General features: G+C 37.3%; 1 protein-coding gene across 1 annotated transcript in view; it reads left to right on the plus strand.

The window, feature by feature from the left end:
* Positions 1-3,612: 3,612 nt before the first annotated feature.
* Positions 3,613-23,652, plus strand: part of LOC146475130 (uncharacterized) — a 36,773-nt gene continuing 16,733 nt past the window's right edge. The window contains exons 1-19 of the mRNA XM_085116100.1: positions 3,613-3,683; positions 3,894-4,050; positions 5,294-5,455; positions 5,695-5,772; positions 6,601-6,668; positions 6,879-7,035; positions 8,279-8,440; positions 8,676-8,753; positions 9,582-9,649; positions 9,860-10,016; positions 11,257-11,418; positions 11,687-11,764; positions 12,722-12,789; positions 12,999-13,155; positions 14,484-14,645; positions 14,915-14,992; positions 15,944-16,011; positions 16,215-16,271; positions 17,347-17,455. Of these exons, the coding sequence (XP_084972226.1) occupies positions 3,954-4,050; positions 5,294-5,455; positions 5,695-5,772; positions 6,601-6,668; positions 6,879-7,035; positions 8,279-8,440; positions 8,676-8,753; positions 9,582-9,649; positions 9,860-10,016; positions 11,257-11,418; positions 11,687-11,764; positions 12,722-12,789; positions 12,999-13,155; positions 14,484-14,645; positions 14,915-14,992; positions 15,944-16,011; positions 16,215-16,271; positions 17,347-17,455 (1,966 nt within the window). The 5' untranslated portion in view covers positions 3,613-3,683; positions 3,894-3,953. The remainder of the gene's footprint in view (positions 3,684-3,893; positions 4,051-5,293; positions 5,456-5,694; positions 5,773-6,600; positions 6,669-6,878; positions 7,036-8,278; positions 8,441-8,675; positions 8,754-9,581; positions 9,650-9,859; positions 10,017-11,256; positions 11,419-11,686; positions 11,765-12,721; positions 12,790-12,998; positions 13,156-14,483; positions 14,646-14,914; positions 14,993-15,943; positions 16,012-16,214; positions 16,272-17,346; positions 17,456-23,652) is intronic.

Here is a 23,652-nt window from a genome sequence, read left to right on the forward strand (position 1 = left end):
TTCGCTTTCGATTAACCTAGCTAAGTGAATCCTTTGTTACGTTCTTGGTATACCTGTACTAAAATGTCTAAATCATCAAACAAACGAAATTAGTTTGCTCTTTTCATGTGTTCTCGGTATACAAAAATGCCTTGATCACCAACCAAACGAAATTAGTTTGCTATAAATGAAGATAGATTCCGGGAAAAACGATGATCTTTTCATACAGTTTCTATTGATAGGCACAGTCGGTGGATCGCTTGACAATTATCGTGCTACATGGAAAGTTCTAAAAACCACTTCCGTATTTGTACGTGCGCTGTTTATGGAATCCTTCCTTTTGATTAATTTATTTTCAGTTTCAACGGCGAGGTCTTCGTTAACTTGTAAGTAATAAGGTGAAAGTTAACGTTCAGAGAACAATGAAAGTCGTGATCTAGATTCACAGTGAAGGATGATTCCGTTCGTCGCTGGACGTGTACAGATTTGACACTTCCTCGACTGTTCCCTTTTTTCTCGTATGATCGCCTTACGATCCTTGTAAAATCTCTGTTCTAAGATGACCGCTTGTCTCACGGAAATCATCCTCTGAAAGATCATTTAGTATCTTTTGACATCGCTTGTCGTGAAGGGCTTATCGGTAATCGCGGTGTATAACTGCATCACATGACAATTCTCGAATAGAAATACTTTCGTATTTGATTTCGTCTTTTGTTCTTGAAACCTGCATTTCTCACGTAATCCTGTGTAAATTAGTGATCAGCAATAACCAGGGCTGCAAATAACGGCCGGTCAACGGACAATGTCCGGTCAAAATTAGGTATTGACCGGACAAATCCTTGGATCGCCGGACATCTTGTCCGGTCCTTTACCAACTCGTTCAGAGAAATTTTAATTTTCAACGATTTGATTATCACGAGGGACAACATTCATGTTTCCGAAAGAAAACAAAACGAATTAACTATGATAAAACTATAGACAAATTAGTGGTCGAGAAATTCCTGGTAGTCGCAAATTTCCACGATGTCATCAAGTCCTGTCGCGACCGCAACGCGACCGTTATTTTATTTACTTTAAGTGTTCCCAATTAGTAGAGGGTTTTGCCTTTGGCTAGATAGCATTATTGACTCTTAAATAAAGTGATTGATTATTTGATTGATTGAATGATCGGAAAGCACCCTCACGAAGAATTGTCTCGCTGCACCGAGAATACTCCACGTAGCATTTGTTGCAAAGTGCGAAAAGAAAACAAACTATACGTTACTTCCGGCACACCCTGCAAAACATGCTTGGTTACTAAGCTTTCTGGTGATTTCATCACTCGATGCAACTCAAAAATGGAGCGTATAACACAAAAAGTGGAAGAATAAAGTTGTCTTAAAGGGATTCTAAATGGAAGAAAGTCAGCGAGCGCAACAGTTGTACTTGGAATAAGACTGACGCCATGCATTTAATACAATTACATACAGTGCTGCCGAATTTCGAAACCCTTAGACGATATGAATTAAAGTTAAGTGTTTCTTGTTTAAGTTTACATTTCAGTTAACTTCTTTTTTCAAATTAATTAAGAGATCGATTGAACCCTTCAGCTTTAATATGTTCTGCACATTTTACTTAAAGTTCAGTTGTAGAAATGATGTGTCGATTGCCAAAGTGTTATATTTAATTGTAAGTGATTTTGCCAGATGCAAAGCAAAACGGACAATTGCGGTTGTACATGTATCTTGCGTAACCGTTCCACGTACTGAATGCGAGGCTGCTTGTGCAGTAAAGAGTAGTAAAACTTTCAACTTGTAATTTTTATTGCCAAACCGACTTGGATTCAGTTGTTTTTTAGTTATAAAAGGATTACTGTGCAATTTGGTTTCACTATCGCAAGAGTGACGACTGTTAAAATTTGACCGGCCAAAAACGGGTAGTGTCCGAGCAAAAACATGTTTGACCGGACAACGTGACCGGCGCCTGCCCGTTAGTTATTTGCAGCCCTGGCAATAACATGAATTCAAAGTTATGAATGTTGTTGTTAAGCGGTAATGTGAAAGGACATGTACTTTCTGAATGAAATAACGGCATCATTTTATCGACTCTACTTGGGCTTTGTTATGAGTGATATAGATATATATATATAAATAATGCAGCGATTTGTGCTTTAGACAGCCCTTCAGAAGCCACCTAATGGAACTTCAGCTGGAATATTTTTAATTTAACAATTCATTTATACATGTTTTATACATGGGCAATAGTTTAAACAAAGAAAGATTATTTTCATTTCGTCTGTGAATTTTTCAGGCTGAAGAATCTTTCCTCTTACAAAAGTAAGCATAATTTTCCAAACTCTTGGAAAGATTCCGTCACAAACGGAACGGTCAGTAATAAATAATTTAGACTTAGGTATTTATCACATGAAAACTCCAGGCACTTCGGCCGTATTTACGTTTGAGTGGATCATCGACGCATAAACTTGATGAATATAATCTTAACTTATTTTTTACAACAGAGACAGATAGCAGTTTTGACTTAATTTGTGCTTGATTTAAAATAAATGTTTCATTAAATGAAACTTCATGTAATGAGGCCTTCTGTGTGCATCGCGTGACAAATCCACGAATATTACGACTTCCGCATTTTGTCTCGCTTTTGTTTTGTTGTTGGTTCCATGTATTTCTTATTGAAGTTCCTGTATAAAAGAGTTTTTCAGCGAGTTTTAAGCCGTATTTAAAGTTATGATTGCAATAGTGTGACGATTTATGAAGAACTTTACCTATATTAAACGGTCACTTTTCAAAAAGAAATCACTCAAAAGTAACAACAAATAGCTTGCCCGATGTTCGACTCTGTGTTTATTTTCACAAATCGTTAAATCGCCGCATATTGTCGTTTGTACTTTGTGGTAAAAGGTCTTCTGAACATTGCACATCTCAGCAATGCCGAATTAAAACAACCAACCATCAAGACTGACAGGAACTTTCTTTTCCGTTGAGCAAAGTCAAATTTAAACAAATAGGCCTTATCACGGTTTTCGACGCCATTTTGACGGTAAGCAAATGGGCTTGAATTAACAGTGTTTGTATGGAAATCCGATGTCAAATAATTTTCATAAAACATCGCTTCTGAAAAATTCATGAATTGGAAACTTTTGGCACTAGGAAAAGGATTTTAAGGACAAAATTGGAGGGATGTAGCTGTGACAGAAAGCATCCAGTCGTATTTTGAACTTTCCATACATTTGTCTGTATAGCGAACCAGCCGTGAGCTGCTACTAAAAATAGTTCGCGGGAAAAAATACAGGGAAATGTATGGAAAGTTCAAATCTAAATCCCCCAAATGACAGATAAAATTTGCTGGGAGCTGTTAAGGAAGCCTCTCAATGCAACGATCCCCTCAAAACAATTACGACTTGAGACGTACTTTAACGTTTTTTTTCTGCACGAAAAGACCTCTTCTCGCAATGGGTGAAAGAACAGTCGAAAAAGGCCTCTGCTCTCGATTCCAGGCTCTGAGCCTCCCAGTAATTCACCGATCAATTCGAAACCTACTTTAATTACATGACCAATTAGTTTGCGGGACAAACCAAATATAACATGTACAGTTAACGGTTGGAAGTTTAATTTTTGTAAAAACTTTAATATTTTGTAGGGGCAAGTGCTTGTGAAAAGCTGGGTCGACGTGAAGAAGCAATCAAGTGGTGTGACAGGGGATTGGCAGTATCCTTTAATTCCTCGCAGTATACATAAATACCACCGAAAAAGCAACTGAAGATATTCTAGGACACTTAAGATACTCTAGGGAAATCAGTCAACGATAATTGTACCTCAAAAATGAATTCAACATCTTTTCGTATTAGAATTATGGCTTGGTCGCATTGTTTTGTTTGGTTTTTTGAGCGATTTATCTTAATTTTGCGGTAAAAACAGATCAACAAGCAAAACAAAGCTTTACTGGATTTGAAGAAGTCTATTAATATCCCGTCATTCATGGCAGGGAGTGCAGAGGAAGCCAGAAATGAGAGTGACGTCACACTACCTGATTCTGAAGAAGGAAAGCTTGGTTTTGACAACGACACTTTAAGAGGTAAGAAAAAAAACTTTTGCCATGTTACTAGATGGTGAAAAGATTTTTTAAGCCATTGTTGACCCGAGAAAAAATGTTTCTTTTTTTATAAATATAAAAATGCAAATTTATTTATATCGAGCTGATGAGCTAAGTTTAAAATTGAGTAACTGATAACAGCAGTAAAACGTGCTAAGCACAGTAGAATATGAATAATAAACGTGCCTTGTGTTGGTTTTTTATCTTCAGGGGCAGTGTAATTAATTTATTTTCAACTATTTGTAGTGATGCAACATTGTGAACGTTTTGTCGTGAACTTCCGTTATAGCGTGTCTGTTTGTCAGCGTAATTTAATCACTGCAGTGTAAATCGTCTTACAAGCGTATAATTAATTGTACGCTTTTGAACTGAAGACTAAAGAATAATTAAAAGCTTGAATTAAGGCCCACTCATGACAAAACTCTTCGTGTTCTGTATGTTTTATTTCTCAAACCAGGGATAGAAGAGCGACCAAAACAGGCGAGCGCACGCGAAAAACTCCCGATGCCGCGAGAATACACGAAAGCAGACGTGCCCTGCGCGTCTCCTCGTAAGAGGCGACTTTTTCGATTATCGATTATTCCTGAGAGAATTGAGGAATTACCTGCTCTAGTTAATAGGAGGAATTGGGTTTATTATGGAGGGTTTTGATAATGTTACACCGTATATGCAACCAGTCAGTGATATTTTGTCTCACTGGCCGATGATAATATTTTTCTGCTTTGTCCTAGTATAGGGGATTTTTGTTTACATATTTTAATATGAGGCTTATAATGAGGCTTGAACGCCTCATTAGCAAACATAAGCACAAACGACAAGGCTAGCCACAGATAAATGGTCTATTTAAACCGTAAGAGCTTGGAAAACTTAGTATTTTCCAGAAGTTGGCATGATATGAGTTTTTTGGAACAAGCGTTGAAATTATCAAGATTTTACAAAGAGTGTATGGCTGGGTTACAGCCCTTGCCTCGGAGCGATACATTCTTTACTTTTTTAAAAACTAAAATCTCTCAGAATATTCAACATGTAACACTCATATTACACTCATTACCAAGAGTGGCGTGCTATTTGTTAATTTATTTAGGTGTCTGTTTGTGCCAGTTGCTTGTTGTTTGATAACCAGATATATATTTTACTAAGGCAAAATGTAAACCATGACGTTAGCAAAGTTTCTCCTCTCCAAACCAAGATATCTTCATCAACTGGATCGTTTTGTTTTAATTAGCGACAGTGGAGGTTTACAAGGAAGATGGTAATGAGAGCTACCTTAAACGCGATTATAACAATGCCGTGAACTTCTACACTGAAGGAATAAACGTGAAATGTAAAGATGACGAACTGAATGCCAAACTGTACAGCAACAGAGCAACAGCAAATTTCTATCAGGGTAAGTGGTTTTCGTGGCAATTTCTCCTGTTAAAAACAAATCGCCATCTTGTTCATTTTTAATTTTTCCCATCATTACAATACTCGTTCCAAGTCCCAGCTCGGTGGAACGCCTTGAGTTAGTCTTTACTTGTGTTGTTGGTTTTGAAGCTACAGTTTAATATCCCAGTGCACCACCGTCACCACGTCGTTTTAACCACAGTCGTATTCGTTTATGAAACTTCTATTTCTTGTTTTAAGGAAAATACCAAGAGGCAATAGATGATGCAAAAGCTGCCATTGACTTACAACCAACTTACATTAAAGCCATCGCAAGAGGTGAGAAGTATTATGTGGTCAGATAAATGTAGTTTGTCGAGGTACTGCAGTCTACAGAGATCACATGCATCGCGGACAACTGTTTCATCATGTTGTGGGGATGGGGAATCTCTTCAGCTCTCTTCTCGTAAGCTGGACGGGGGAGCAAAGAGAAAACGCTCCAAAGACTCCCTAAAGAAATTCCTTGCATGCACTCTGTAACATTTGTCACTGCAAGTTTGAAGCCTTGCCTGCAGATCAGGCATTGAACCCAAACCGTCGAGAACAGGAGAAGAGCCAGTGTCAAGGAAAAAGGGGAACGATCAAAAACCCAACTTCAACACTCACGTCATCCACCAGATGAAGGAATGCAGTCGTTAATCAGGAAGGCCACTTAATCATGCATAGGTCCAGTCAGTGATAGTGCTTTTTAGATCTTTAGTTAAAAAGCAAAACCAACGCAAAGCTTTCTTATAAAATCACAATTAACTGCGGCAATGTTCCAAAAGTAGTGACTCCCAATCCCTAATCCCCCAAATGACAGATAAAATTTGCTGGGAGCTGTTAAGGAAGCCTCTCAATGCAACGATCCCCTCAAAACAATTACGACTTGAGACGTACTTTAACGTTTTTTTTCTGCACGAAAAGACCTCTTCTCGCAATGGGTGAAAGAACAGTCGAAAAAGGCCTCTGCTCTCGATTCCAGGCTCTGAGCCTCCCAGTAATTCACCGATCAATTCGAAACCTACTTTAATTACATGACCAATTAGTTTGCGGGACAAACCAAATATAACATGTACAGTTAACGGTTGGAAGTTTAATTTTTGTAAAAACTTTAATATTTTGTAGGGGCAAGTGCTTGTGAAAAGCTGGGTCGACGTGAAGAAGCAATCAAGTGGTGTGACAGGGGATTGGCAGTATCCTTTAATTCCTCGCAGTATACATAAATACCACCGAAAAAGCAACTGAAGATATTCTAGGACACTTAAGATACTCTAGGGAAATCAGTCAACGATAATTGTACCTCAAAAATGAATTCAACATCTTTTCGTATTAGAATTATGGCTTGGTCGCATTGTTTTGTTTGGTTTTTTGAGCGATTTATCTTAATTTTGCGGTAAAAACAGATCAACAAGCAAAACAAAGCTTTACTGGATTTGAAGAAGTCTATTAATATCCCGTCATTCATGGCAGGGAGTGCAGAGGAAGCCAGAAATGAGAGTGACGTCACACTACCTGATTCTGAAGAAGGAAAGCTTGGTTTTGACAACGACACTTTAAGAGGTAAGAAAAAAAACTTTTGCCATGTTACTAGATGGTGAAAAGATTTTTTAAGCCATTGTTGACCCGAGAAAAAATGTTTCTTTTTTTATAAATATAAAAATGCAAATTTATTTATATCGAGCTGATGAGCTAAGTTTAAAATTGAGTAACTGATAACAGCAGTAAAACGTGCTAAGCACAGTAGAATATGAATAATAAACGTGCCTTGTGTTGGTTTTTTATCTTCAGGGGCAGTGTAATTAATTTATTTTCAACTATTTGTAGTGATGCAACATTGTGAACGTTTTGTCGTGAACTTCCGTTATAGCGTGTCTGTTTGTCAGCGTAATTTAATCACTGCAGTGTAAATCGTCTTACAAGCGTATAATTAATTGTACGCTTTTGAACTGAAGACTAAAGAATAATTAAAAGCTTGAATTAAGGCCCACTCATGACAAAACTCTTCGTGTTCTGTATGTTTTATTTCTCAAACCAGGGATAGAAGAGCGACCAAAACAGGCGAGCGCACGCGAAAAACTCCCGATGCCGCGAGAATACACGAAAGCAGACGTGCCCTGCGCGTCTCCTCGTAAGAGGCGACTTTTTCGATTATCGATTATTCCTGAGAGAATTGAGGAATTACCTGCTCTAGTTAATAGGAGGAATTGGGTTTATTATGGAGGGTTTTGATAATGTTACACCGTATATGCAACCAGTCAGTGATATTTTGTCTCACTGGCCGATGATAATATTTTTCTGCTTTGTCCTAGTATAGGGGATTTTTGTTTACATATTTTAATATGAGGCTTATAATGAGGCTTGAACGCCTCATTAGCAAACATAAGCACAAACGACAAGGCTAGCCACAGATAAATGGTCTATTTAAACCGTAAGAGCTTGGAAAACTTAGTATTTTCCAGAAGTTGGCATGATATGAGTTTTTTGGAACAAGCGTTGAAATTATCAAGATTTTACAAAGAGTGTATGGCTGGGTTACAGCCCTTGCCTCGGAGCGATACATTCTTTACTTTTTTAAAAACTAAAATCTCTCAGAATATTCAACATGTAACACTCATATTACACTCATTACCAAGAGTGGCGTGCTATTTGTTAATTTATTTAGGTGTCTGTTTGTGCCAGTTGCTTGTTGTTTGATAACCAGATATATATTTTACTAAGGCAAAATGTAAACCATGACGTTAGCAAAGTTTCTCCTCTCCAAACCAAGATATCTTCATCAACTGGATCGTTTTGTTTTAATTAGCGACAGTGGAGGTTTACAAGGAAGATGGTAATGAGAGCTACCTTAAACGCGATTATAACAATGCCGTGAACTTCTACACTGAAGGAATAAACGTGAAATGTAAAGATGACGAACTGAATGCCAAACTGTACAGCAACAGAGCAACAGCAAATTTCTATCAGGGTAAGTGGTTTTCGTGGCAATTTCTCCTGTTGAAAACAAATCGCCATCTTGTTCATTTTTAATTTTTCCCATCATTACAATACTCGTTCCAAGTCCCAGCTCGGTGGAACGCCTTGAGTTAGTCTTTACTTGTGTTGTTGGTTTTGAAGCTACAGTTATCCCAGTGCACCACCGTCACCACGTCGTTCTAACCACAGTCGTATTCGTTTATTAAACTTCTATTTCTTGTTTTAAGGAAAATACCAAGAGGCAATAGATGATGCAAAAGCTGCCATTGACTTACAACCAACTTACATTAAAGCCATCGCAAGAGGTGAGAAGTATTATGTGGTCAGATAAATGTAGTTTGTCGAGGTACTGCAGTCTACAGTTATCACATGCATCGCGGACAACTGTTTCATCATGTTGTGGGGATGGGGAATCTCTTCAACTCTCTTCTGGTAAGCTGGACAGGGAAGCAAAGTGAAAACGCTCCAAAGACTCCCTAAAGAAATTCCTTGCATGCACTCTGTAACATTTGTCACTGCAAGTTTGAAGCCTTGCCTGCAGATCAGGCATTGAACCCAAACCGTCGAGAACAGGAGAAGAGCCAGTGTCAAGGAAAAAGGGGAACGATCAAAAACCCAACTTCAACACTCACGTCATCCACCAGATGAAGGAATGCAGTCGTTAATCAGGAAGGCCACTTAATCATGCATAGGTCCAGTCAGTGATAGTGCTTTTTAGATCTTTAGTTAAAAAGCAAAACCAACGCAAAGCTTTCTTATAAAATCACAATTAACTGCGGCAATGTTCCAAAAGTAGTGACTCCCAATCCCTAATCCCCCAAATGACAGATAAAATTTGCTGGGAGCTGTTAAGGAAGCCTCTCAATGCAACGATCCCCTCAAAACAATTACGACTTGAGACGTACTTTAACGTTTTTTTTCTGCACGAAAAGACCTCTTCTCGCAATGGGTGAAAGAACAGTCGAAAAAGGCCTCTGCTCTCGATTCCAGGCTCTGAGCCTCCCAGTAATTCACCGATCAATTCGAAACCTACTTTAATTACATGACCAATTAGTTTGCGGGACAAACCAAATATAACATGTACAGTTAACGGTTGGAAGTTTAATTTTTGTAAAAACTTTAATATTTTGTAGGGGCAAGTGCTTGTGAAAAGCTGGGTCGACGTGAAGAAGCAATCAAGTGGTGTGACAGGGGATTGGCAGTATCCTTTAATTCCTCGCAGTATACATAAATACCACCGAAAAAGCAACTGAAGATATTCTAGGACACTTAAGATACTCTAGGGAAATCAGTCAACGATAATTGTACCTTAAAAATGAATTCAACATCTTTTCGTATTAGAATTATGGCTTGGTCGCATTGTTTTGTTTGGTTTTTTGAGCGATTTATCTTAACTTTGCGGTAAAAACAGATCAACAAGCAAAACAAAGCTTTCCTGGATTTGAAGAAGTCTATTAATATCCCGTCATTCATGGCAGGGAGTGCAGAGGAAGCCAGAAATGAGAGTGACGTCACACTACCTGATTCTGAAGAAGGAAAGCTTGGTTTTGACAACGACACTTTAAGAGGTAAGAAAAAAAACTTTTGCCATGTTACTAGATGGTGAAAAGATTTTTTAAGCCATTGTTGACCCGAGAAAAAATGTTTCTTTTTTTATAAATATAAAAATGCAAATTTATTTATATCGAGCTGATGAGCTAAGTTTAAAATTGAGTAACTGATAACAGCAGTAAAACGTGCTAAGCACAGTAGAATATGAATAATAAACGTGCCTTGTGTTGGTTTTTTATCTTCAGGGGCAGTGTAATTAATTTATTTTCAACTATTTGTAGTGATGCAACATTGTGAACGTTTTGTCCTGAACTTCCGTTATAGGGTGTCTGTGTGTCAGCGTAATTTAATCACTGCAGTGTAAATCGTCCTACAAGCGTATAATTAATTGTACGCTTTTGAACTGAAGACTAAAGAATAATTAAAAGCTTGAATTAAGGCCCACTCATGACAAAACTCTTCGTGTTCTGTATATTCTATTTCTACCAGGTATAGAAGAGCGACCAAAACAGGCGAGCGCACGCGAAAAACTCCCGATGCCGCGAGAATACACGAAAGCAGATGCGCTCTGCGCGTCTCCTCGTAAGAGGCGACTTTTTCGATTATCGATTATTCCTGAGAGAATTGAGGAATTACCTGCTCTAGTTAATAGGAGGAATTGGGTTTATTATATTGGGTTTTGATAATGTTACACCGTATATGCAACCAGTCAGTGATATTTTGTCTCACTGGCCGATGATAATATTTTTCTGCTTTGTCCTAGTATAGGGGATTTTTGTTTACATATTTTAATATGAGGCTTATAATGAGGCCTTAACGCCTCATTAGCAAACATTAGCACAAACGAGAAGACTAGCCACAGATAAATGGTCTATTTAAACCGCAAGAGCTTGGAAAACTTAGTATTTTCCAGAAGTTGGCATGATATGAGTTTTTTGGAACAAGCGTTGAAATTATCAAGATTTTACAAAGAGTGTATGGCTGGGTTACAGCCCTTGCCTCGGAGCGATACATTCTTTACTTTTTTAAAAACTAAAATCTCTCAGAATATTCAACATGTAACACTCATATTACACTCATTGCCAAGAGTGGCGTGCTATTTGTTAATTTATTTAGGTGTCTGTTTGTGCCAGTTGCTTGTTGTTTGATAACCAGATATATATTTTACTAAGGCAAAATGTAAACCATGACGTTAGCAAAGTTTCTCCTCTCCAAACCAAGATATCTTCATCAACTGGATCGTTTTGTTTTAATTAGCGACAGTGGAGGTTTACAAGGAAGATGGTAATGAGAGCTACCTTAAACGCGATTATAACAATGCCGTGAACTTCTACACTGAAGGAATAAACGTGAAATGCAACGATGACGAACTGAATGCCAAACTGTACAGCAACAGAGCAACAGCAAATTTTTATCAGGGTAAGTGGTTTTCGTCGCAATTTCTCCTGTTAAAAATCTTACTTGAATACAAAAACAGAACCGCCATCTTGTTCATTTTTAATTTTTTCCATCATCAGAGTACTCGTTCCAAGTCCCAGCTAGGTGGAAAACTTTGAGTTAGTCTTTACCTGTGCTGTTGGTTTTGTTTGAAGGTGCAATTATCCCAGCACACCAAAGAAAGAAAGAAACGGTTGCTTTGAATGTTTCAACCAAACTCGATTATAAAACTTCTATTACTCCTTTTAAGGAAAATACCAAGAGGCAATAGATGATGCAAAAGCTGCCATTGACTTGCAACCAACTTACATGAAAGCCATAGAACGAGGTGAGAAGCATTATCTGGTCAGAGTGAATGCAGTTGACCAGTGCTTTGCCAATAGATCTTTAAAGCGCAAGAGACTTAGTTTACACAGGTTCGGATTCCAATCAGTGCTGTTTAACAAGTGAGTTTATTCGAGGTACTGCAGTCTACAGAGATCACTTGCATCGCGGACAACTGTTTCATTAGGTACACTGAGTTTATAGTTGGACTCTTCATGTTGTGAGGATGAGGAATCTCTTCAACCCTCTTCTCGTAAGGGGAAAAGTGAGCAACGAGAAAACGTTCTAAAGACCTACTAAGGAAATTCCTTTTATGCACTCTTCAACTTTTTTCACTGCAAGTTTGAAGCCCTGGCTGCGGATCATAATACTATGAGACAGCAGATCAGGCATTGAACCCAATCCGTTGAGAACAGGAGAAGAGCCAGTGTCAAGGAAAAGGGGCAACCATCAAAAAACCCTCACTTAATCCACCAGACGATGGAATGTAGTCGTTGATCAGGAAATTCACTGAATCACGGATATGTCCATTCATTGATAGTGCCTTTTTCAGTAATCTTTAGTTAAAAAGCCAAACCAACGCAAAGCTTTCTTATAAGACACAATTAACTGCCGCAATTTTCAAAAAGTAGAGACTCCCATTCCCTAATCCGTAAACTTTTGTTGGTAGCTATTAAGAAAGCCTCCCAATGGAACGATCCCCTCCAAATAACAGCGACTTGAAACGTACTTTAACGTTTCTTTCTGCATGAAAAGACCTCTTCTCGCAATGTGTAAAACAACAGTCGGAAAAGGCGTCTGCTCTCGATTTCAGGCTCTGAGCCTGCCAGTAATTCACTGATCAATGCAATTCGAAACCTACTTTAATTACGTGACCAATTAGATTGCGGGACAAACCAAATATAACATGTACAGTTAACGCTTGGAAGTTTAAATTTGTAAAAACGTTAATATTTTGTAGGGGCAAGTGCTTGTGAAAAGCTGGGTCGACGTGAAGAAGCGATCAAATGGTGTGACAGGGGATTGGAAGTATCCTTTAATTCCTCGCAGTATACGAAAATACCACCGAAAAGCAACTGAAAATATTCTAGGACACTTAAGATACTCTAGGGAAATCAGTCAACGATAATTGTACCTCAAAAATAAATTCAAGTTCCTTTCGTATTACAATTATAGCTTCGTCGCATTGTTTTGTATGGTTTGTTGAGCGATTTATCTTAACTTTGCGGTAAAAACAGATCAACAAGCAAAACAAAGCCTTACTGGATTTGAAGAAGTCTATTAATATCCCGTCATTCATGGCAGGGAGTGCAGAGGGAGCCAAAAATGAGAGTGACGTCACACCACCTGATTCTGAAGAAGGAAAACTTGGTTTTGACAATGACACTTTAAGAGGTAAGAAAAAAAAACTTTTGCCATGTTACTAGATGGTGAAAAGATTTTTTAAGCCATTGTTGACCCGAGAAAAAATGTTTGTTTTTTTATAGATATAAAATTGCAAAACTTATTTATATCGAGCTGATGAGCTAAGTTTAAAATTGAGTAACTGATAACAGCAGTAAAACGTGCTAAGCACAGTAGAATATGAATAATAAACGTGCCTTGTGTTGGTTTTTTTTTATCTTCAGGGGCAGTGTAATTAATTTATTTTCAACCTTTTTTTAGTTATGTAACATTGTGAACGTTTCGTCCTGAACTTCCGTTATAGCGTGTCAGTTTGTCACGGTAATTTAATCACTGTAGTATGAATCGTCCTACAAGCGTATAATTAATTGTACGCTTTTGAGCTAAAGATTGAAGAATAATTAAAAGCTTGAATTAAGGCCCACTCATGACAAAACTCTTCGTGTTCTGTATGTTTTATTTCTCAAACCAGGGATAGAAGAGCGACCAAAACACGCGAGCGCACGCGAAAAACTCCCGATGAAGCAAGAATACACGAAAGCAGATGCGCGCTGCGCGTCTTCTCGCAAGAGGCGACTTTTTTTATTATCGATTGTTCCTGAGAGAATTGAGGAATTACCTGCTCTAGTTAAAAGGAGGAATTGAGTTTATTACGGAGGGTTTTGATAATGTTACACTGTATATGCAACCAGTCAATGATATTATGTCTCACTGGCCGATGATAATATTTTTTCTGCTTTGTCCTAGTAAAGGGGATTTTTGTTTACATATTTTAATATGAGGCTTATAATGAGACTTGAAGGCCTCATTAGCAAACATAAGCACAAACGACAAGACTAGCCACAGATAAATGGTCTATTCAAACCAGAAGAGCCTGGAAAACTTAGTATTTTCCAGAAGTTGGCATGATATGAGTTTTTGGGAACAAGCGTTGAAATTATCAAGATTTAACAAAGACTGTTTGGCTGGGTGACAGCCCTTGCCTCGTAGCGATACATTCTAATTATTTTGAAAAATATAATCTCTCAGAATATTTAACTTGTAACACTAATATTAACACTGATTGCCAAGAGTGGCGTGCCATTTGTTAATTCATGTAAGTGTCTATTTGTGCCGGTAACTTGTTGTTTGATAACCAGATATATATGCTACTGAGGTAATACAGTATGTAAACCATGACCTTAGCAAAGTTATTCCTTTATAAACCAAGTTATCTTCATCAACTGGATCGTTTTTTTTTTATTAGCGCTAGTGGAAATTTAGAACATTCACCCTTTACAACCAAGCTATCTTCAACTGGATCGTTTTGTTTTAATTAGCGATAGTGGCGAGCCATAAGGAAGATGGTAATGAGAGCTACCGTAAACGAGACTTTTACAATGCTGTGAACTTCTACACTAAAGGAATAAATGTGAAATGCAACGATGACGAACTGAATGCCAAACTGTACCACAACAGAGCAACAGCAAATTTTTATCAGGGTAAGTGGTTTTCGTCGCAATTTCTCCTGTTCAAAATCTTACTTGAATACAAAAACAAAACCGCCATCTTGTTCATTTTTAATTTTTTCCCTCGTCACAGTACTCCTTTTTAAGTCCCAGCTCGGTGGAAAACTTTGAGTTAGTCTTTACTTGTGCTGTTGGTTTTGTTTGAAGCTACAATTATCCCAGCACACCAAAGAAAGAAAGAAACGGTTGCTTTTAATGTTTCAACCAAACTCGATTATGAAACTTCTATTACTTGTTTTAAGGAAAATACCAAGAGACAATAGATGATGCAAAAGCTGCCATTGACTTGCAACCAACTTACATGAAAGCCATAGAACGAGGTGAGAAGCATTATCTGGTCAGCTTAATGCAGTTGACCAATCCTTTGCGCATAGATCTTTACAGCTCAAAGGACTTAGTTTACACAGGTTCAGATTCCATTCAGTTCAAGTGAGTTTATCGAGGTACTGCAGTCTACAGAGATCACTTGTATTGCAGACAACTGTTTCGTCAGGTACACTGAGGTAAATTGGACTCTTCATGTTGTGAGGATCGGGAATCTCTTCAACCCTCTTCTTGTAAGGGGGATAATTGAGCAACGAGAAAAGGCTCCAAAGACTCACTAAGGAAATCCCTTTCATGCACTTTGCAACATTTGTCACTGCAAGTTTGAAGCCCTGGCTGCGGATCATAATACTAACAGACAGCAGATCAGGCATTGAACCCAAACCGTCGAGAACAGGAGAAGAGCCAGTGTCAAGGAAAAGGGGCAACAATCAAAAAACCAACTTCAACACTCACTTGATCCACCAGACGATGGAATGAAGTCGTTGATCAGGAAAGCCACTGAATCATGGATAGGTCCAGTCAGTGATAGTGCCTTTTTCAGTAATCTTAAGTTGAAAAGCCAAACCAACGCAAAGCTTTCTAATGAGACACAATTAACTGCCGCAATGTTCCAAAAGTAGAGACTCTCATTCTCTAATCCCTCAACTTTGTTGGTAGCTGTTAAGGAAGCCTCCTAATGAAACGATCCCCTCAAAACAACTGCGACTTGAGACGTACTTTAACGTTTCTTTCTGCATGAAAAGACCTCTTCTCGCAATGGGTGAAACAACAGTCGGAAAATGCGTCTGCTCTCGATTCCAGGCTCTGAGCCTCCCAGTCATGCGCCGATCAATTCGAAACCTACTTTGATTACGTGACCAATTAGATTGCGGGACAAACCAAATATAACATATACAGTTAACCCTTGGAAGTTTAATTTTTGTAAAAACTTTAATATTTTGTAGGGGCAAGTGCTTGTGAAAAGCTGGGTCAACGTGAAGAAGCCATCAAATGGTGTGACAGGGGATTGGTAGTATCCTTTAATTCCTCACAGTAAATACCACCGAAAGTGCAACTGAAGATATTCTAGGGAACTTAAGATACTCTTAGTAAATCAGTCAATGATAGTTGTACCTCAAAACTGAATTTGAGATCTATTCGAGTGAAAATTATGGCTTGGTCGCCTTGCTTATTTGGTGTGTCGAGCGATTTATCTTAACTTTGCTGTAAACGCAGATCAACAAGCAAAACAAAGCTTTGTTGGATTTAAAGAAGTCTATCAATAAACCACAGGTATTTAAATTAGGAAAGTTTGAGTGAAGAGAAATTAACTCGTAGGTTTTGACTTTCATAAAAGAATTACAAAAGGTTATTTAGTTTTCATACCACCTGTCAGGCCAGGGCCTTTAAATATACATATAAATATCCGTACCTGCTTTCATGTCTGAATGATTTAGGATGATGTTTTGGCAAGAGCTGTTAACCGGGTTTCCTCTCTACATAAAATTCAAATTTCAAAATTACAATTCGATTAGGAGACAGAGTAATTTTGTACCCAAATTTCCCACGGTCAGGAAGGGACAGAGTTACAAACCTGCAGTGAGGTCTGGGTAAGAGAGTAGAAACAGAGAGAAGGTCCACTGAAATAAACAATATTTATAACATCCATTCATTAATTCATTCATTCATTGATTCATTCATTGATTCATTCATTCATTCATTCATTCATTCAGTCAGTCATTCATTTATCCGTTCGTTCGTTCGTTCGCTCGTTCATTCATTCATTCATTCATTCATTCATTCATTCATTCATTCATTCATTCATTCATTCATTCATTCATTCATTCATTCATTCATTCAGTCAGTCAGTCATTCATTTATCTGTTCGTTCGTTAGTTCGCTCGTTCATTCATTCATTCATTTATCCATTCATTCATTCATTCATTCATTCATTCATTCATTCATTCATTCATTCATTCATTCATTCATTCATTCATTCATTCATTCATTCATTCATTCATTCATTCATTCATCCTTTCCTTCGTTCGCTCGTTCATTGATTCATTGATTAATTCATTTATTCGTTCGTTCGTTCGTTTGTTCGTTTGTTCGGTCGCTCGTTCGTGTGTTCCTTCCTTCCTTCCTTCCTTCTTTCCTTCCTTTCTTCCTTTCTTTCTTCCTTCCTTCCTTCCTTCCTTCATTTATTTTTTCCTTTGTTCCCTCTTTCCTTTGATTTTGTTTTAAACACATTATTTTAAACGCCTTCGTCGTTTCCATAAACTTTAAGCCAACGAATAAACCCATACCCTTCTCATTCTATGATCCATTATAAGACCAAGGCCACTCTTTATCTGCTTCAACTTTACAGGAAAAGATCGTCAGCAGCTTCCCTTGGGATGTAAAAAAGTTCCCTGGAGGTGATGGGCTCCTCGATGCAGGAAGAGCAGGAGTGTTCCCTGCTGAATCAGTCACTGGAGGTAAGTGACAACTATATTTATATTTTATCCGTGTTTTCGTTACTTTCCTTTTGTTAATACTATGTTTACATTAGCCAAAGTGTTGCATCAAGCGTGTTACATTCGTTTGGCCATCTCGCTCAACACTGTACAACATCGTCCAACAATGTTGGAAACAAAACTCCAAAATGAACTAAACGTAACAAAGCAAGCTTTCGAAAGCAACCCTAGTGATTCTAATGCTACTTTGTTTGATGTTGCTCAGAAAGAACTAGAATATTTTTATGAAGAAAAAACCAAAGGAATCATTGTACGCGCACGTGCTAGATGGCACGAATACGGCGAGAAGAGCACAAAGTACTCCTTAAATTTAGAAAAGAGAAATCACGTCAAGAAGCACATACGTAAATTGTATGTAAACGACGAAATTAAAACAAATCCACTCTGCATACTAAACGAGGTAGAACAATTTTACTGCGACTTGTACAAGAGTAAAAACAATCGTCCGGATATTGAAAATGAAATCGATTCCTTTTTAAATAATTTAAATATACCCAAACTCTCTGAAGAACAGAAAATCTCCTGTGAAGGTAAAATCACTTCAGAGGAATGTTTTTGTCTTCTTGATACCTTTCAAACTAACAAATCTCCAGGAAACGATGGAATTCCAATTGAATTTTATAAAAAATTCTGGCCTTTTATCAATGATTGCTTCATAAGGTGTGCAAATGAATGTTTTGAGAAAGGGGAGTTGTCCCATTCTCAAAAGCATGCGATTATCACGCTTATTGAGAAAAAAGGAAAAGATCGTTCTCTTATTGAAAACTGGCGCCCCATTTCTCTTGTGAACGTTGATGCAAAAATATTGTCTAAGGTAATTGCATCGAGATTAAAAAATGTTTTGCCTTATATCATTCATCATAATCAAACAGGGTATATTAAAGATCGTTTCATAGGTGAAACCATCCGTTCCATCTATGACATTATGGATTGGACTGCCAACGAAAACATTCCCGGCTTAATGATCTTCATTGATTTTCAAAAGGCATTTGATAGCATTGAATGGGATTTCCTTTTTAAATGTATTGAAGCCTTCAATTTTGGTTCTGATTTTCTTCGCTGGGTAAAACTGTTCTACAACAACGTACAAAGCTGTATTATGAACAACGGCATAACTTCAAAATCCTTTCAACTTAAGCGAGGTGTCAGACAGGGTGATCCTCTTTCTCCCTATCTTTTCATTGTAGCGGTGGAAACGCTAGCTATTGCCATTCGTCAAAATCCAGCTATAAAGGGTATTACCATTGGGAAAGAAGAGACAAAATTGTTACAATACGCAGATGACACAACAGCAGTACTCGCTGACACCAACTCAGCCACGGTACTTTTTCAACTGCTGGATTTATTCAAAAATATCTCAGGACTCAAGATCAATAGCACAAAAACCGAGGGTTTGTGGATTGGCTCTTCTAAAGGAAATAAAGCAAAACCGTTAGGCATTAAATGGCCAAATGAGCCGATAAAAGCCCTGGGGGTGTATTTCACGTATGATCCAAAATTACTGAAAGAAAAGAATTTTATTGAGCGATTAGATAGCATTAAAAAACTTATTAATATTTGGTCCTCAAGAGATTTATCTGTCTATGGTAAGGTGACAATAATCAAATCCTTCCTTATTCCAAAGTTTGTTTATGTGTGCTCGGTACTACCTACACCTAACGAATTAGTGAAACAATTGAATCAACTGTTATTTAAATTCCTTTGGAATGGCACGGATAAGGTAACACGCGTTTCGGTAATAAATGAATACGAGGAAGGTGGATTCAAAATGATCAATTTAGATTGCATGATAAAGTCCTTAAGGCTGGCATGGTTAAAGCGTATTTTTGAAGGTCAGAATGGAACGTGGAAAACTTACCTACAGCACTTGCTAGAACCGATGGGAGGTTTTTTCTTCTTAAATTGTAACTATGATATTAAGGATTACAAAATCTCTTCTAAGTTTTATTGTGAACTGCTTTCTTGGTGGTCAGATTGTCGTGACTCTTTTGCCTCTCAGAGAGACTGGCAAAATGTTATTTGGAATAATAAAGAAATTCGCATTGACAAGAGACCAGTTTTCTACAAAAATTATTTCATGGCAGGATTGATCTTTACTCAAGATCTACTTTTCAGTTTAAATATAGAAGACTCTTTTTGCCACTGGTCGCATAAGATTTCCAAAACTAACTTTTTGCAATGGGCTGGCCTTCGACATTCAATACCTTCTTCTTTAAAAATTACTTCTCCCTGTCCATCTACAGCCTCTCCATTATTTTCAATTGATGACAACATCTTTGATGTCACAAAAAAGAAATCAAAGGACTATTACTCATTACTTGCACGCAAAAAAGCACAGCCTCCTAATATCGTTCGTAAATTGCAGAATGATTTTAATTTCTCGTTTGATCAGCTGAGAGAAATCTTCACTCTGCCACATTCTGTTGTGCTTGAATCATACGTAAAAGGTTTTCAGTTCAAAGTGATCAACTCTATTTTATACACAAATTCTAAATTATATAAAATAGGCTTCAGAACGGATGATCTGTGCTCGTTTTGCAAGGCAGAATCTGAAACCTTACACCACCTTTTGTATCAGTGTCCCTTTGTTAGACAGTTTTGGAACGATTTTCAAGATTACTGGCACCAACTCTCAAATCAGCAAATTCGTCTTACTCTTCAAGATGTTTTATTTGGAATTATAACTAAACCATGCCCTTTACTTAACCTACTGAATTATTTTATAATAATTGGGAAACTGTTTCTATGGGACTGCAGAAGAACCCAGATTCGACCCAAAATCCAAGGATTTCAAAGTAAAATAGTCATAAAATATGAAACCGAAAGAAAGATCAATAACACAAAATTCTTTAAGAAAAAGTGGATACTATCCCCAGTTTAATGTGAAGAATTACATTACACATAAACTTTTGTGTGGTATTTTCATTCATAAGTGCAACTGTAACCTATTGTAAGTCTCTTTTTTTTTTCTTACTTCGTTAGTAACAACTTTTAATTTAATTTTAATATTGCAACTATTGTGTAACTGTATATTGTAAGTGTTAGTAGAAGTATTTAAGTATTGTTTCTATTATGATAGTATTCGTAGTAAATTTGAGTGAATTGTAATTCCTTTTTTAGTCTAAAAAATAGTCATACCTTGTCAGTAGAAGAATTTAATTTAATATTGTAACTATTATTATTATTATTATTATTATTATTATTATTATTATTATTATTATTATTATTATTATTATGTTTACTTTTTTGTAATTTAGGTTAGTATCTTAAGTTGGTATGGTTAGTATTGTAAGTAAAGTTTAGTATTCTATAGTTAATAAATTTATTTTAAAAAAAATAAATAAAAAAAAAAACAACCTTTAAATATCCGATTTCAACAAATAATTGTCGAATCTTAACCTTTAAATTATAGTGTCAAACTGATACTCGCTATTGCGTTACCTGTGTCACGTCAATAGCTGTCGATATGTCTTAAAAGATGCCCACAAACACACATGCACAGATACATGCTTCAAAACCTGTGTGCCAATTTCCGTTTAACAAAATAATAACTCAATTTATACCTACAGTCCACATTGGCTGTAGGGCATGCATTTATCTTTGTTGAATGCCAACAAGAGAAACACGGGTATGTTAGTCAGTTAGTGACACTGTATACACGCAATGTCTACTGCATACATCACAGGTAGCCGAAGCTCTATGAGCGTTCAAAAGAAATTCGTTTGACCTTTTCACTGTCACGTTGTAATTTGAGTGTAATTTACGAACGAGTTTTGGAGTCGAAAATAAAGGGAATAAATTGAAGAAAAATGGCTTACCTTGTCTCTCGATCTTTTGCCAGTGTTTGTGTGCCATATTTTGGCCATTTCAGTACGATTCCAGTAGATTTTTAAAGGTCTGCTGGACATTTTCCTTGCTCTACATCCTGCTATATATATCTATATATATCTTTAGTCCCCTGAATCTACTTTCGAAGACCTGCATACGTTATAAACGCGGTCAGAATACGATGTAATGCGCGGACAAAGGACTTAACGGACCACGGACTGGGTATAAAAGAGGTACTAAGGTAAGTGTATAATAGGAGGAGTACGTACTACGCACTAGGCTTAAAGGAGACTGACTGGAAGTCTGAAAATCATATCTTTCTTGTATTCATTTTCAATAAGTTTAAGATGTATAAAATCAAGTTTCGGTAGTTGTTTTTGTCCATTCATTGTTGTTTTTGAGAAACAAAAAATGGACTGGGAGTAATATAGTGAGGATCGACAGTGCAAACATAAAATCTTGCTTTATCTCAGCGAAACAGCTGAATTTTTAATACGCGCTGAAGAGAGCCCGGCATTTTACATTTTTAGCATTCATCTCAGGGCTCGATTTGGTGAAAACAGCCAATGTGGACTGTAAGTATAAACTGAGTTATTTTTTTGTTAAACGGAAATTGACACACAGGTTTTGAAGTGTGTATTCGTGCATGTGTGATATTTCATGCCATTAATTACGTTAAGTATGGCGTGCCGGCTGACATTGTTTTTCAGGGGAACGCAGTATTAAGCATAATATGCGAAAGAATTCCTTCTAACATAATGTGATTTTTGAAGCTACTCGTGCGTTCCATTATTGTGGTCGTGGAAGCGAAATGTCCCGCTTCCACTGCTTATGGCGATAGAAGCGAAACGTCTCGCATCCACACTCACAATAAATAAACAGTTTTGTCAGGTGAAAGAAGCGAGTTGTTTCGCTTCCTACAACCAATGGGCGACAAGAAGCGAAACGTCTCGCATCCACTCTCACAATAAATAAACTGTTTTGCCAGGTGAAAGAAGCGAGTTGTTTCGCTTCCAACAACCAATGGGCGACAAGAAGCGAAACGTCCCGCATTCAATGACTCTTAGGGGCAAGAGCAATATTTTTCCAAGGTAAAACAAGACGAGGAATAGTTTTCGGCTTGGTTTCGTGAAAGACAGGAACTCGTTTTCGTCTTTAGGAGCTTTAATGGATGTTGACAACTGAACTCTCAAACGCTTTGCTTGTTAAACAACGCGGCGCGCACATCCACACAGAGCGCTGTGATTGGTTCATAATGCGCGTCATCTTCAAGTACATAGCGATGGCGGTTACCCAAAATTAAATCATGTTAAAACTTCACGGAGAAATGCGTATAAATCATTTGAATACCAATCACCGCGCTTGTTGTACGTTAATGTCCTTCATGGAACGTGATCTGTATTGACAGAGCTTTTGTGGGAGCTGACATAAAGAAAGATATTACCTTACTGAATACTCGTAAACACCTTAAGAGAAATAGCTTAGTGTTCTTGTTGGAACCCAAGGGATCCAAAGTTCTTGCTGGCTGTCCGATCAAAATAGGAACAGATGAAAGTTAGACAGACTTAAGTTCTAAATATTTGATTACGTGAATCAGGCTGATAGTTCTTTCACGTGTGGTACATATCACGTTGCGTTATTAAACTCCATAAAATGTTTTCTTTTTTTAAAACGTAATCACTCTTAATGACTCATAATCACTGAATGTAAAATGTTAAAGTACTCTAAAGCATGCAAAATATAAGGATGTTATTATAAAACTCGTAAATATAAATCAATATACTTAATGTGTCTCAACCAAAAGGTAAAAAGAGACGTGCGAGTGAGGAGATAATCTCTCTAAATTTTGTGTTCTCTTGAGTTAACCTCAGTGTATTGCTACTCAAATGTATTTCGAATATAACACCAAACATGCCATTAACTCAATTAAGCATGGTAAATATGTCTGTTAACCTAAATAGTTCCCAATTTACAAAAAAATCATCTAACTTTAAACATATCTATGTAATTAGATAGCAATCATAACAAGAAAAGGCTAATGCTTGTCCACTAAAACTATGTTTGCAAAGTCATATAAGGAAGGCTTATACTTCACGGTTCCGCAACTAGTATTTCGCCTAACTAGAGCCTTCCCAATTTGAACGGCCGCTTACACTTTGACGTTGTGACCTAGAAACAAATTATCCCGCGAAATCGAGTTGCCGATGGGTCGCCCAACCACCTTGTAAACATGCCCTGAACGGTCCAATCTGAACAACGGTGACCTAACGACTTCAATGCAATTGTAATCTAAATCGGAATGATATACTAAGCGAACATCCGCTTGAACC

This window comes from Pavona decussata, unplaced genomic scaffold (assembly GCF_977016875.1).
Source record: "Pavona decussata unplaced genomic scaffold, jaPavDecu1.1 SCAFFOLD_85, whole genome shotgun sequence".
In the NCBI taxonomy this organism is placed as follows: Eukaryota; Metazoa; Cnidaria; class Anthozoa; order Scleractinia; family Agariciidae; genus Pavona; species Pavona decussata.